We start from the raw sequence: 14,270 nt of genomic DNA, 5'->3' as shown, positions 1-14,270 counted from the left end.
GCGGGATTTTCTTTAAGATCACACAATCCAAGTCATCAAAACCGCGAACTAAAAAAGTTCCATAGAATATAAAACGCCGAACAAAACACTCATTTAGTAGTTTCATCGAAGACAAATAACAACATAAACCATGAGACAACTTCCTGAAAGATTTACACATCTTAGTGTTGAAGGGAGAGTACCAAATGAATATAAACCAAAAGACAGATTTAGGATCGAATCACAGTATTCACTTGCATCTGTCTGGGGCTAAGAAGAAATTTCCCTATTTTTGTTTTTCTTTACCATCTGTTTTCAGAACATTTATCAAGTGGAAAAACTATATTGAACAACACAGTACACCTAAGCCACAATTACCCAATTAATATTTGAATGAATTGACTGGGAATGTTATGCTCTATAAAAAGAAAATATATCAACTTTGTAGTAAAGATTGAAAAGAAAAAAGAAAAAAAATATATATTTATCTGCTTAACGGTTCTAGTTGAATCTCCATTCGCTGGGATGAATCTGTCTCTTTCTCAGAAAAAGTTCGACCAGGATGTAAAAGATCAACATCCTCGTCGACGTTTCCAAATACCCAATTGTTTCTAGCCACAATTCTTTCCCTCGACCTCCTCCTCTCTCGGTATTCCAGATACACTACGATCAAACAGCCCATCGATATCCAACCAATTAAAGCCAAAGTCAGCCCATGGACATCTTCATCATTATATCTCCGTCCAAGTTGTTTCAAACCGCTAATAAGAGCAACTGCACCAGCAAAAATTGAAGATCTTCCAACATAGAGATGTACGTACTCCCATAACACCCTTTCTGAAGAAACCTGCTCGCCTTCAGGCTTCTTGGGCCGTATGTACGCATTCAAAGGCTGTATGCAAGCTAGCATAATAGCAAACATTCCAAATTTAACATGAAAGGACTCGAAATGAAGACCTTGAAGCTCAGCAACAGCAAAAAGAAAGCCGAGCAGAATAATAGCCAATCCAGAGTACTGCAAGTAAACATGAAGCTGAAACCAACCGTCCCCTTTAAGATGTTTTAGATATCTAGCCGATAGTATTCCAGCCGGAAGAAGAATCCCCCAAGCTAGAAACATCATGAAGCCATGAACAGCTAGAACCGGCCGAAGATCCTCTTCTGCCTCCGCTGAGCCACGCATGAGATGAACTCTCACCGGTCGACTGCTAGTCGCCGAATGCATATTCCTCTCGCTCAAATTCTCTTCCGACCACTGAGTACCCATCGCCCAAACGACCTTAACCGGGGTCGTCGGTTCGATTATGTTCTTACATTCCGGCTTTTCGTTCCTCTTACACGAAGGATCCAAAGGCCGAGTAAACTCCAATGTAATTATCCCGCTCTCCGATTTACACCTCACATAAGTCAAATTCTCATACGTCGGATGAATCATGGAAGCGTCCTTACCGTCGATCCAATATGTACTGACGCCGGCCTTTCCTTCTCCGTCGATCCAACCAACGTACGCGAAGCTGTTCACCATTCCCGTACCAAAACCGATCGCGAGATAACCGCTTTTCCTCTCGGCTCGAGCTGCGAACGATATTGAATTCTCCGATAACGTCCAAAACAACGTAACTTGTTGGTCGTCTAAAATGACACTGCTGTTATACATATCTGACAATCCCCCGTCCACCACTTGAACTTTCCAGCCCATTTTCTGAGTGTAGACCGAATGGTAGTAAACTTGATCAGGCGTATTTCTATCGGGCGCCCATTCTAACTCCATCGGACTTGCTTGGACGCCTTGAGCTTCGTATCCGCCTGCGTATATAATCTCCGACATGTTTCTCAGGGTCGCGTTTCCACCGAGTGGGTCGGAAGTGATATATAGAGGAACGTCATGGCCTGCTTGTATCGAAAACGTAACAGGGACACCTCTCTCCACTCTCAGTATAGGAGCTTCTTTCTTGTTGATGTAAAAGACTTTAGATGGATTGGGAGGGTTTGGGTAATGAAGTGCAGGGCCAGTAGTGACGACGATAGGAGACTTCCCATCGGCAATGACTATCTCCTGATCCTCTTTGTCTAATGCATCCAAGGGTCCTAAGCAGTCGTTCACGTTCTGGGAGAAATTAAGTAACTGGTGGCCAGAAACGGCGTCTTGACTCTGTGGGAGGTAATAAGGGTGAATGCTATCTGGGGGTTTGATTAATCCGATAACCCAAACTGTTGTGATGTTGTCGGTCTGATTCAGTGGGACGTCGTATTTCTTGTCAACCGACGTTAATGGCTTCTGAAACCTAACAAACGAGACACCATCTTTCCTATGACCATAAACCAATACTGTGTTGTTCACCTGATCAACAGAATCGGGATCAGACCCTGCATAGACCATGTCGGGACAAACTCCCTGAACATTGCCATCCTCATCTTTTGTACACTCAACATATTTTGTTACAAAAAAATCATCGGCAAAAGGCATGCCCTCTTCTGAGAATCCGGTGACTGTGATATCAGCATTAGGGGTAAGGTCCGAAGACAAACTAGGATCAGACCAGCCAAAGGCCAAATAATTCTGAACTCCAATGGCTGCTTCCAACCCAATGTCAATCAGGTTATCAGACGCATGTAATGTCCATCTAACCCTAAAATTGTCTGTCAACACTTTACAATTATCAAACATAGTTGGCTGCTCAAAACCCCAATTGCTCAAATTACCACTGGCCGGAGCTGAAGGGACAGAATCGTTTGAACCATTTCTTAAACTGCTGTCTAAAACAACATGACCAAAATCAGACGCAAAGGGTATATCCCAAACACCAACAACTTTAACATTATCCCAGGTAATATTTTCCATTAACTTGACAACAAAGGTCTCATTTTTGTAAGTTGTATTCAACTTCATATCAGATATAACAAACCCACTAGTTAAATTCCCAAAATCATCCCCACCAGCACCCCACCAGTAGGCGTCAGCCCCTTGAAGCATATCGAATTGGGTAACCTTAAAAGAACAATCATCAATCAACTCGAAAAAACCTCGAAGCTGATGCTGAACCATTACAAACTCGGATTTGTAACCAATAAATGAAGTGTTAGTTTTGGAGCAATTGTAGCCTGGATCGGAGTAGCCAAAAGTAAACCAAAGAAATAGAAGGAAAACGAAGAGCGGAAGAGCTCTTGCCATATGTGAAGAGGAGAGAAGATCCGTCGAATGAACGGATCTGGGTGGGAGTTTAATGGATCCGGGAAAAGATCGTATCTTTGTGTGGCGCGATTGTATATGAACAGATAGAGATACCTAGAAATACCTGGAGAATCTTGAATCGTCAGTTCCTCCTGCCTGGATTGTTGCGGAAGGAGGAAGAAGGAAATGAAGAAAAGGAAAGGAAAAGGGGGAAGAAGGCGGTTGGGACTCGGACAAAAGCGAGTCTCAAACTCGTTCTTTTCCCGTAAATGTATGTTGTTGAGAACATCGCCCCCCCTTGTCTGCAGCAATAGGTAATTAAAAAGCCCATTCTTCCTTCCTTTCTAAATAACCATTATTCATTTTTTTATTTTTATTTTTATTTTTATTTTTTCCCTTTTTTAATACGCCCCCTCCTCCGCCACGCGTATATGTAACACTTTTATTAACAATATAATATATATATAATACTCTCAACAAATTAAAGTATTTTTTTTAATAATCCCATTTAAATGAGGTTATCTTTCTACTTTATAGCATCGTCTAAGATGTGAAAGAGAAAAAGGTGTAATTAATGTAATGGATTCTTCTTATAGCTAGTTAGCTACATCTTCCTTTTTTATTTTTCTTTAATAATTTAACCATTACACATCGGTCAAATGATTCTTTAGCAGTGGAGAAAAGAAAATTAGATGGTGACAATAATGGTGGACCTATTTCACTACATGACTTAGTTAACTTCTATTTTATAATATTATTTTTAAAACTATTAAATATAAACAAGTCATGAAATTATCTAAAATGTTAATTTGAGCTCAATCATAATAATAATTAAGCAAAGGCTCAATATTTTTGGCATGTGACGAGTTTGTATCTTTCTTGGTATGTGTTTTCTAATTTTAAATGTATAATTTAAATTTTGTAGGATAGTTTAAGATTTATTTTGATTCAAGTTATTTGAATAATTTAATTATTTATAAAAATAATGATTGATAATTATTTTAAAAATGTTGAGTTTTTTTTATTAAAATATTTAAAATATATTATTAGTTTATAATGATAAAATAATAATTTAAAATATAAGGTATTTTAATATTGTAATTAATAAATTGACTAATGTAATAAATAAAATAAGAATTTTCATTATTCAAATTATTAAAACACAGCCTAAGGGTCTCTTTTAAATTTAAAGCAAACTCAAATTTTGGTTGAGTGTCCCCTTTCTCTCAAAGATCATTTTAATATTAAGGTATGATTGAATTAAATTAGTAAATAGGTTTCTAATTAAGTTGAAAGTCAAAGAACTTGCTAACATTACACTTTTATTTTTTTTCTTTCAAACAACTTTTATATATATATATATATATATATATATATATATATATATATATATATATATATATATATATATATATATATATATATATATATATATATATATATATATATTTATCTTTGTACGCGGATTGGTAGTTGATTACCAAGAAACCATTTGACCTTTTTTATTTAAACTCAAACTAACACGTGGAAGTTTGGTGCATAATCATTAGCATTATTAGTCAATATTTATTCTAAAATTAAATCATATATAACATTAACTTATTTCAAACTTTATTTACATATATATATTTCATTCAAATCATATGCAATAAAGATTGTTCCCACTTCCAACTTACTTTTTAGTTGTGCTTCTATGCATATTGCTTGAATGAACCTTTAATTTTGTTGCTGAATTTTCATTTGATGTTCATAGTGTTAAGTGTTTGGATTAACTTTTATACATCTAGATAAATATTTAGAAGAAGGATAACATAGCATTTCACCCATATATATGTCAATTTATATTTATTGATGGATTCTAGAAGAACATATGAACATATTATATTCATGTTAATTTGAATCAACTTAATTTAACATTTATATTTTCAAAGAGTTTGTGTATTCAAAATTAGTTGTTTGAACGGATAACAAGAAATACAAAAGAGAACATCGAATAAACCCAAAAAATCAAAAATGAAATATTGTATAAGTCTCCCAGGGATATGTACAATTTTTGGTAGAAAATCTCATTGATGAAGGGAATCATTTAAGATTATTCGGATAAATGTCTAAAGTATGATTTTATATTTAAACTAGCATTTAGCCCGTGCATTTGCACGAGTAATAATATAAAAAACCGTGAAAAAAATTACGGATAACATTTTTAATTTTATTTTTAACCGTTTTAAATTTATGGGTGGGTCAACACATAATCCGACCCAAGTATCCATTTACTCAACATCATTATATATTAGTTAGTTAAAAAGTTGAACTTATATTAATATTAAAACGTCCCACATTTATCAAATTTAGTGTTTGAATTTAATATATGAAGTCTTTGTAGCCTAGTTGGTTAAAGAGTTGTACTTGTTTTGTTAGGTTGCAAGTTCGAAACATACCTCTAGCATTTTTAATTTTATTTTTAACCGTTTTAAATTTAAAAACGGGTAAACCCACAATCCGAACCAAGTATCCAAATTAACCACAGCTCTCGACCCGGCAATCCGGACACTTTAAAAATTAAGCATCATTATATATATATAGATTAGTTAGTTAAAAAGTTGAACTTATATTAATGTTAAAACGTCCCGCGTTTATGAAATTTGGTGTTGAATTTACAATATAAAGTCTTTGTAGCCTAGTTGGTTAAAGAGTTGTACTTATTTTGTTAGGTTGCAAGTTCGAAACATACCTCTAGCATTTTTAATTTTATTTTTAACCGTTTTAAATTTAAAAACGGGTAAACCCACAATCCGACCCAAGTATCCAAATTAACCACAGCTCTCGACCCGGCAATCCGGACACTTTAAAAATTAAGCATCATTATATATATATAGATTAGTTAGTTAAAAAGTTGAACTTATATTAATGTTAAAACGTCCCGCGTTTATCAAATTTGGTGTTGAATTTAAAATATAAAGTCTTTGTAGCCTAGTTGGTTAAAGAGTTGTATTTGTTTTGTTAGGTTGCAAGTTCAAAAAATACCTCTAGCATTTTTAATTTTATTTTTAACCGTTTTAAATTTAAAAACGGGTAAACCCACAATCCGACCCAAGTATCCAAATTAACCACAGCTCTCGACCCGGCAATCCGGACACTTTAAAAATTAAGCATCATTATATATATATATAGATTAATTAGTTAAAAAGTTGAACTTATATTAATGTTAAAACGTCCCGCGTTTATCAAATTTGGTGTTGAATTTAAAATAAAAAGTCTTTGTAGCTAGTTGGTTAAAGAGTTGTACTTGTTTTGTTAGGTTGCAAGTTCGAAACATACCTCTAGCATTTTTAATTTTATTTTTAACCGTTTTAAATTTAAAAACGGGTAAACCCACAATCCGACCCAAGTATCCAAATTAACCACAGCTCTCGACCCGGCAATCCGGACATTTTAAAAATTAAGCATCATTATATATATATAGATTAGTTAGTTAAAAAGTTGAACTTATATTAATGTTAAAACGTCCCGCGTTTATCAAATTTGGTGTTGAATTTAAAATATAAAGTCTTTGTAGCCTAGTTGGTTAAAGAGTTGTATTTGTTTTGTTAGGTTGCAAGTTCGAAACATACCTCTAGCATTTTTAATTTTATTTTTAACCGTTTTAAATTTAAAAACGGGTAAACCCACAATCCGACCCAAGTATCCAAATTAACCACAGCTCTCGACCCGGAAATCCGGGCACTTTAAAAATTAAGCATCATTATATATATATAGATTAGTTAGTTAAAAAGTTGAACTTATATTAATGTTAAAACGTCCCGCGTTTATCAAATTTGGTGTTGAATTTAAAATATAAAGTCTTTGTAGCCTAGTTGGTTAAAGAGTTGTACTTGTTTTGTTAGGTTGCAAGTTCGAAACATACCTCTAGCATTTTTAATTTTATTTTTAACCGTTTTAAATTTAAAAACGGGTAAACCCACAATCCGACCCAAGTATCCAAATTAACCACAGCTCTCGACCCGGCAATGCGGACACTTTAAAAATTAAGCATCATTATATATATATATATATATTAGTTAGTTAAAAAGTTGAACTTATATTAATGTTAAAACGTCCCGCCTTTATCAAATTTGGTGTTGAATTTAAAATATAAAGTCTTTGTAGCCTACGTTTATCAAATTTGGTGTTGAATTTAAAATATAAAGTCTTTGTAGCCTAGTTGGTTAAAGAGTTGTACTTGTTTTGTTAGGTTGCAAGTTCGAAACATACCTCTAGCATTTTTAATTTTATTTTTAACCGTTTTAAATTTAAAAACGGGTAAACCCACAATCCGACCCAAGTATCCAAATTAACCACAGCTCTCGACCCGGCAATCCGGACACTTTAAAAATTAAGCATCATTATATATATATAGATTCTATAAAAGCAAAAAAAATGGATAATTTAATATTTTAATAGGATCATACAGGCTATATATAAAAATATCTACCGAATTCTCTAGACATGCTTTTCCAAACCATTCTTCATCACCGGCCATATCTCTATCATAGTCGTCTTAATTAATCCTCCAATGCTACCAGACACAATAAAAATATATAAAATTACCTTGGTTCGGGTCGGTAGGTTAATATTACCCCACATTTATACATTTTGTTTAAATAAAAAACTTTTATTGAAATTAAACATAAAAAATTTAAAGAATAAATTATCAAATGGAGACACTTATTGGGATCAGTTGAAAATTCAGACATTTGATTTAAAACATCATAATTTTAAGCTACTTAGTGTTAAAATTATACTAAACGTTCCTACGTGACATTCGTAAATAAGTAAATAAATAAATAAATGATAAATGTCACTAATTTAATTACCGAATTTCAGCGAAACGATGATTTTGACTACCGAACTATCGAATTATCGGTAGTCAAAACTATTTGTTAAAATAGTGACATTGATATTTTATTTATTTGTTTACAGATGTTACAGAGATATTAATGTTTGAAATCGTTATGACGTTTTGTGGTTTTGTATTACTTTAACAATGCGAAACCCAAAATTGTGATGTTTTAAATAAAGTGTCTTCAATTGATCTCCAATAATAAGCCCCTAATTTGTCCATACGATCAATTTTTAAATAAAACTTTTAATACTCAAACTACACTAGTTAGTTCAATATTTCATGATTTAAGATGTTAAAGAGAAAATACATTGACTATTATATATTGTGATTGAAACTTCCAAGATCCACAAATGTTACATCATTTGTTGCCAACAATCTAGAAGGTTGTATTATCTTTGCTCCTTTTTTTTTCTTGTTAAGATGGTCCATGAGTTGTATTCTCTTTGCTTAAACCTGGATTGACACTCCTTGGTACTAGTATATGGACAGCCCCCAACCAACTTTTTAAATTTGTAGTATATAATATTATTATCTCTATTATTAATTATATATTATAAAATATTTATTTTACTGTATAATATCACATTCCTTTATATTTATTTATTCTTTTTATATTTTTTTTTCTCTCCATATCATATATAATAATATATTTTTTCTATCTTTATATTATATAATAATATATATTACTTATGTCTTTCTAATATATAATATATATAACATAATAATATAATAATTTATTCTTTTCCAATTTATATAATAATATATATATTACTTACTTCTCTCTATTATATAATATAATAATTTTTTATATCTCCATATTATATATAATATATTAATTTTTTCACTCTTTTTTATTATTTTTTATCCTTAATATTAAGCTAATTTTTTATTTATTCGTAGCCATTTTATATCACAAACCCTAATTATATTGTTTATATTTTAGCCTCTTTCCAACTTTAATAATTAAATTTTTTTTTATCATAAATTCAATCCTAATTGTGAAAATCATCTTTGAAGTTACATTTTAATGCTCTTAAATTATTAATTTTTATTTGTTATTATTCTTATGTTCATCTTCATAATTTTTTCTCATTTTAAAATATATTTCATAAGTTTTTCACTATAGAAACATTATACACAATATATCACGAATGAATTAACTATGATATCAACTGAAAAATAGTGTTAGAGTATAATGACTTAATTGAAAGTTTTGCCTAAAAAAAATGCAAGGATGAGTATTTTTGTTGAATCAATAATAGTTAATTGATAAATTATTATGGTATATTTTTTGTTTACAATTTATTATATTAATATTTAGATATATATTTTGAAATATTTATTTACACTAGTTAATATTATTATATATTTAATTTGTATATTTAATTTTTTTTTATAAAATGTATCATTATTAAATTTTTTATAATTTTATTGGTTCACAAAATTTGAATTTGGGCTTCCAATTCTCCGGGTCGAATACAATAAGGAGGCCATGTATTGCTTTATCAAAGAAAGATCAACATTTTATACTTACAATATATTGACTCTTAAAAAGGTTGTCTTGTTTATATATACAAGCAATTTTTTTTTGTCAACATCTTCAAATGCACATTCAATTTCAACTTGCAGTTCTTTGATTTTTATTTTTAAAAGGTTTATTCTACCTGTCCACCAATTTTATATTTTGGGCTAAAATCCCCATTTTTGTTTTGGGCTTCTAACAAACTATTTTCAGAAGTATTTATAGGATTTAGAAGGAGAAAAAATTATAGTTTTAAAAATATCAAACAAACAACTAAGTTGAAATGGAGCAAAATGTGGGGTCATATTAACTTTTTAATATATTTTTTAAAATGTCTACATGACGAAGGAGAACAACAAGAGGAAACTCCGTATTCAATTCATGGCTAGAAAAGAGTAATAAAAATCAATCATTATATATAAATAATTTTGTTAGAGTAAGAATGATGAAGATGAATAATTGTCGGTTAGGTGTTTGATTTTTGAGCCATAGTGTAAATGTGCAATTGTTGAAGTCAATGAGTAATTAATGCAAAGATTATTTATTTTGTAATAATATGGCAGCATTAAACATTTCTCCAACTTTGACCCCATTCAATATCTTTCCAACCATTTCCATGTTAGATTCTGCCTACCCACTTCAACCCATATGCCTCAGATATTTCAATCAATACAACCATCTTTTTTTAACAATTTCTAACTATCTACACTTCCATACCCTATAGACATATTATATATATATATATAATGATAATAATAATAATAATTATTATTATTTATGAAATGTGTTTATTTATCATAATCATTCTAACTCTTCTAAAACTGATCCAATAAGGGATATTTAATCTCTAAATAAAAAGAGATCAATTGATACTCTAATAATTTCGTTGTGCTCTAAAATGTATTAAGTTAAAAGTTTTGAATTATTTAAAGAATTCAAGTCTGCTATATAACCGGCATCTAAAGTTAATCTTGACTCATATACTTGCTGCAATCAAATATTTGTGAGGTATGTTTTCATAATTAAATTCATTGAAATTAATTAAAGAATGGATCTACCAAATCTTTGCAATAATTATGTGGGGGCAGTACTTTGAAGTTTGAAAATACGATATCAGCTTGATTGGTTGAAAACTGTTTTTAACCAAAACCCATCAACCTATTTAATTTGTCTCTTTGAAATATTGTGGTCCAAATTAACAAAATTTGATTCTAGAAACACCTTTAATTAGGTTATAATAATTGTATATCACTTTATTTTTACACTCATCCGAACTGAAAAAATGAGATATACCGATGTTGGTAATATAATTGCTCTCTCATTTAGAGTCGTCGTTGAGTCGGTGTCTAAAGTAAAAATTATTTAGATTTGAAGATAATATAACATTTTTAAGGAGAACTAGCACCACATTCACAAACATGACTCCCGCTTCAACACAAAAGTTTTCAGATGAAATCGAATCTGTAACCTTTAATCTTTTAAGCCGACTTTTACCACCTGTCAAACTTGGTGGGTTGATAATCCAATTGTTATAGCTAGATTATGAATGTAAGGGATTTATAAATAAAAGTGTATGAATATTTGTCTTCTTTTTATCCCATAAATCATTGTGGATATAAATCCATTTTCATTATGATTTAATTTAAAAACATAACAATAGATAATTACTACCACTATTAAGGTCTAGCAAGATCTTGAAGTTACTTTTTCTTTTTTAATATGAATTGGATATTTAGTGAAAGACAAATGGGCCAATAGGTTTAATACAAATGTTTCATATCATATATGTATAGAAGTATGGAGTATGGACTAGCACATTATTAATTAGTAATATTTTAACTGCATGGTCCACTGTCGGTGGTGACGCTGTTACTTACCACATTGACATTTAAATTAGTTGTTATAAAATAAAATAAAAAGACCTTTATATTATTAGTTTCCCCAATTTGTTACATAATAATAAAAATTAACAAGATGGTTCAAGTATTGTGAGTTCTATTTAAAAAACAACAAAATTTTATGTTAATTTTAACTAAAAACTATCAAGTTAGTCTAATAAACCCTGTTAAAAAAAAAATCAATGATATAGGGCATGGCTTAATATATTTACAAAATATACAGAATTCAATATTTCATTCTTTAGTGAGCTTTCTCCTTGGTATTTAAAGGAGTGTGAATGTGTGATAGTTCTTCCATTGAATCTCGCGATTCCTCACTGCAAGAGATTCATCGTGTGTCAATGGCGACGAGACGACTCTTTTTGCTATCTCAGACACTTTGATCTCTGGAGAATTCGTATAGAAGAAGCGAAGAATATTATACCGTGAAGTGAAGAACAAGTCATTTCCTCGCGCTGCTTATTACTGGAAATTAATGTAGAACTGGTTCGATAAAGAATCAACAGAGAAAATGGCTCCGTGCTGTCCCAACGATATAGGATCAGCCGTAATTCACCGCTCCGCCGGCACTAGTTTCCGTCTTTGGAATGTTTTTCCCCGTACCTCATTTCGCCGTAGGATAACCGTCACTATGTGCTGCGGAGGCGCTTCATGCTTTGGAGGAGATGAGAACGATTTAAAATCGATGTCGTCGGTGAGGAAATGCGAACCAGAGTGTAAGAAGATAACCGGATCGAAGAAGTTGTCAGAGCTTCTGAGTCTGTCCGATCCGCCGTGTGCTGACATTGACGAAGAAGTGACGGAGGATGTGAAGAGGAAGGTGGAGAAGATGCGGAGAGCGGTACAGAAGCTCCAGCACGACGACGGTTTGGGCGGTGCGACCGACGTGAGGATGCTGACAAAGGAAGATTCCGATTCGAGAACGCGTCTCGCATTGCTCGGAGCGATTCCGCCGTTAGTGGCGCTACTTGATTCCGAAGATATTGATTCTCAAATCGCCTCTCTCTACGCTCTTCTCAACCTAGGAATCGGAAACGACGCGTTAGTCTCAATCTCTCTCTCTCTCTTTATTAGTTAGATTAGATGCATGGATCTTCGTCATCTGATCACACACTACACTACTGTTTCTACTGATAATGATTTCCAAAGAATAATCTACGAATTTGTTTACTCATTTCATGTTCTGCCATTCATCCCTGTTCTTCTGCATTGTTCTTCTGAATCTCATGACATGCATTTGACGATACATGAATTTTCAATTTCAATTTACGGCCATGAATATTTTCTTCCTGGCTCATTCATCGCTGCTATATATTGTGATTTTGGCAGGAACAAATCAGCAATTGTTAAAGCTGGAGGTGTTGAAAAGATGCTAAACATCGTCGTTGAATCTCCAAATGGGCATTCAAAACAACCGGTTATAGAAGCAATCATTGCTAATTTCCTGAGCCTGAGCGCTCTGGACTCAAATAAACCCATAATTGGTTCATCCGGCGCAATCCACATTCTAGCGACGACCTTGAAGAACGTGGATGGTATTAATATTATAATTAGTTCTCAAGCAAAACAAGATTCCCTGAGAGCACTCTACAATCTGTCACTCTCACCATTAAACATAGCAAACATAGTAGAATCCGATCTGATTCCCTCTCTGGTGAGTACAATCGGGGACATGGAACTCAGCGAAAGAATCCTGTCAATTCTGAGTAACGTCGTATCCACAGCAGAAGGGCGAAAAGCGATAAGCGATTCGGCGGACGCGTTCCCCATTTTGGTGGACGTGTTGAATTGGACCGATTCCCCTGAATGCCAAGAGAAAGCACTGTACGTTCTGATGGTCATGGCGCACAGATCTTACAGAGATAGAAACGCGATGTTTGAGGCAGGCATTGGTTCGATTCTGCTTGAGTTGACCCTTTTGGGAAGCACATTGGCTCAGAATAGAGCGTCAAGGATGTTGAGGTCTTTAAAAATGGACAAAGGGCGTGGGCGTGGACGTGGTGGAGAAGTCGGAGGGTCGGTTTCGGCTCCAATGGCGAGAAGCTTGTGGACGGCATCTGCTGAGGAGGAGGAGGAGAAGAAGAGAGGAAGGAAGGAGGAGAGGAGAGCGGTGAAGAATTTGGTTTATCAGAGCTTGATGAATAACATGAGGAGGATTGTGAAGAGGGCTAATTTGACAGTGGATTTCGTCCATTCTGATCGTTTAAAGGTCCTATCTTCTTCTGCCTCTTCTTCTATGAGCTTACCATTTTAATCAATTAATTGAATCGATATAGTGTCTTTCTATCTAATAAATAAATGAGTTTGTTAAATCGGTTTGCAAAGCGTGCAACTATAATAATAATAATAATATTATGTTTAAGGCCTTGTTTCATCTAGGGTTATTTTAATAACAAAGGCCTTGCCTTTTTTTTCTTTTAAATCAGGGTTTATTCCTAATATTTTTTTTTATATATTCTTATAATATTGGGTCATTATATATTCATTGTGTAATTGATGTTATTTGTAGGTATGTCAAGATTTCGGATATAGACATCCGTATTTAAACTAAACTTTTTGATTTACATTTATTTTATACATTTGATCAAAATTTTAAATTGACTTGTTTATTTATAAAATCAGTTTGTTTTATAAATCAATTTTTAGATGGATTGTAACTATTAATTAAATAAATATTACCTTATTAGAGAAAATTAAGAAATGATGTTTTCAACAAAAGTTATTAAATTTTTTATCTTTTATATATATATAAAATGATGCTTAATTTTGAAATTGTCTGGATTGTCGGATGTTAATTTGGATATATATATATATATG

The 14,270-nt window shown here is 32.4% G+C and overlaps 2 protein-coding genes across 2 annotated transcripts; one reads left to right on the top strand and one right to left on the bottom strand.

Annotated features, from left to right (window-relative positions):
- Nucleotides 1-302: 302 nt before the first annotated feature.
- Nucleotides 303-3,450, bottom strand: LOC124928952 (cytochrome b561, DM13 and DOMON domain-containing protein At5g54830). The gene has a single exon (XM_047469207.1). The coding sequence runs from the start codon at nt 3,149-3,151 to the stop codon at nt 464-466; it is 2,688 nt and encodes an 895-aa protein (XP_047325163.1). The 5' UTR covers nt 3,152-3,450; the 3' UTR covers nt 303-463.
- An 8,297-nt stretch (nt 3,451-11,747) lies between these two features.
- On the top strand, nt 11,748-13,932 carry LOC124932531 (U-box domain-containing protein 14-like). Its single transcript, XM_047473179.1, has 2 exons — nt 11,748-12,494; nt 12,783-13,932. The coding sequence occupies exons 1-2, from the start codon at nt 11,965-11,967 to the stop codon at nt 13,705-13,707; spliced, it is 1,455 nt and encodes a 484-aa protein (XP_047329135.1). The 5' UTR covers nt 11,748-11,964; the 3' UTR covers nt 13,708-13,932.
- Nucleotides 13,933-14,270: the final 338 nt, after the last annotated feature.

Source organism: Impatiens glandulifera, chromosome 3, assembly GCF_907164915.1.
Source record: "Impatiens glandulifera chromosome 3, dImpGla2.1, whole genome shotgun sequence".
Lineage (NCBI taxonomy): Eukaryota > Viridiplantae > Streptophyta > Magnoliopsida > Ericales > Balsaminaceae > Impatiens > Impatiens glandulifera.
Note: the sequence above shows the minus strand (reverse complement) of the source record. Positions and strands in the feature narration are given on the sequence as shown.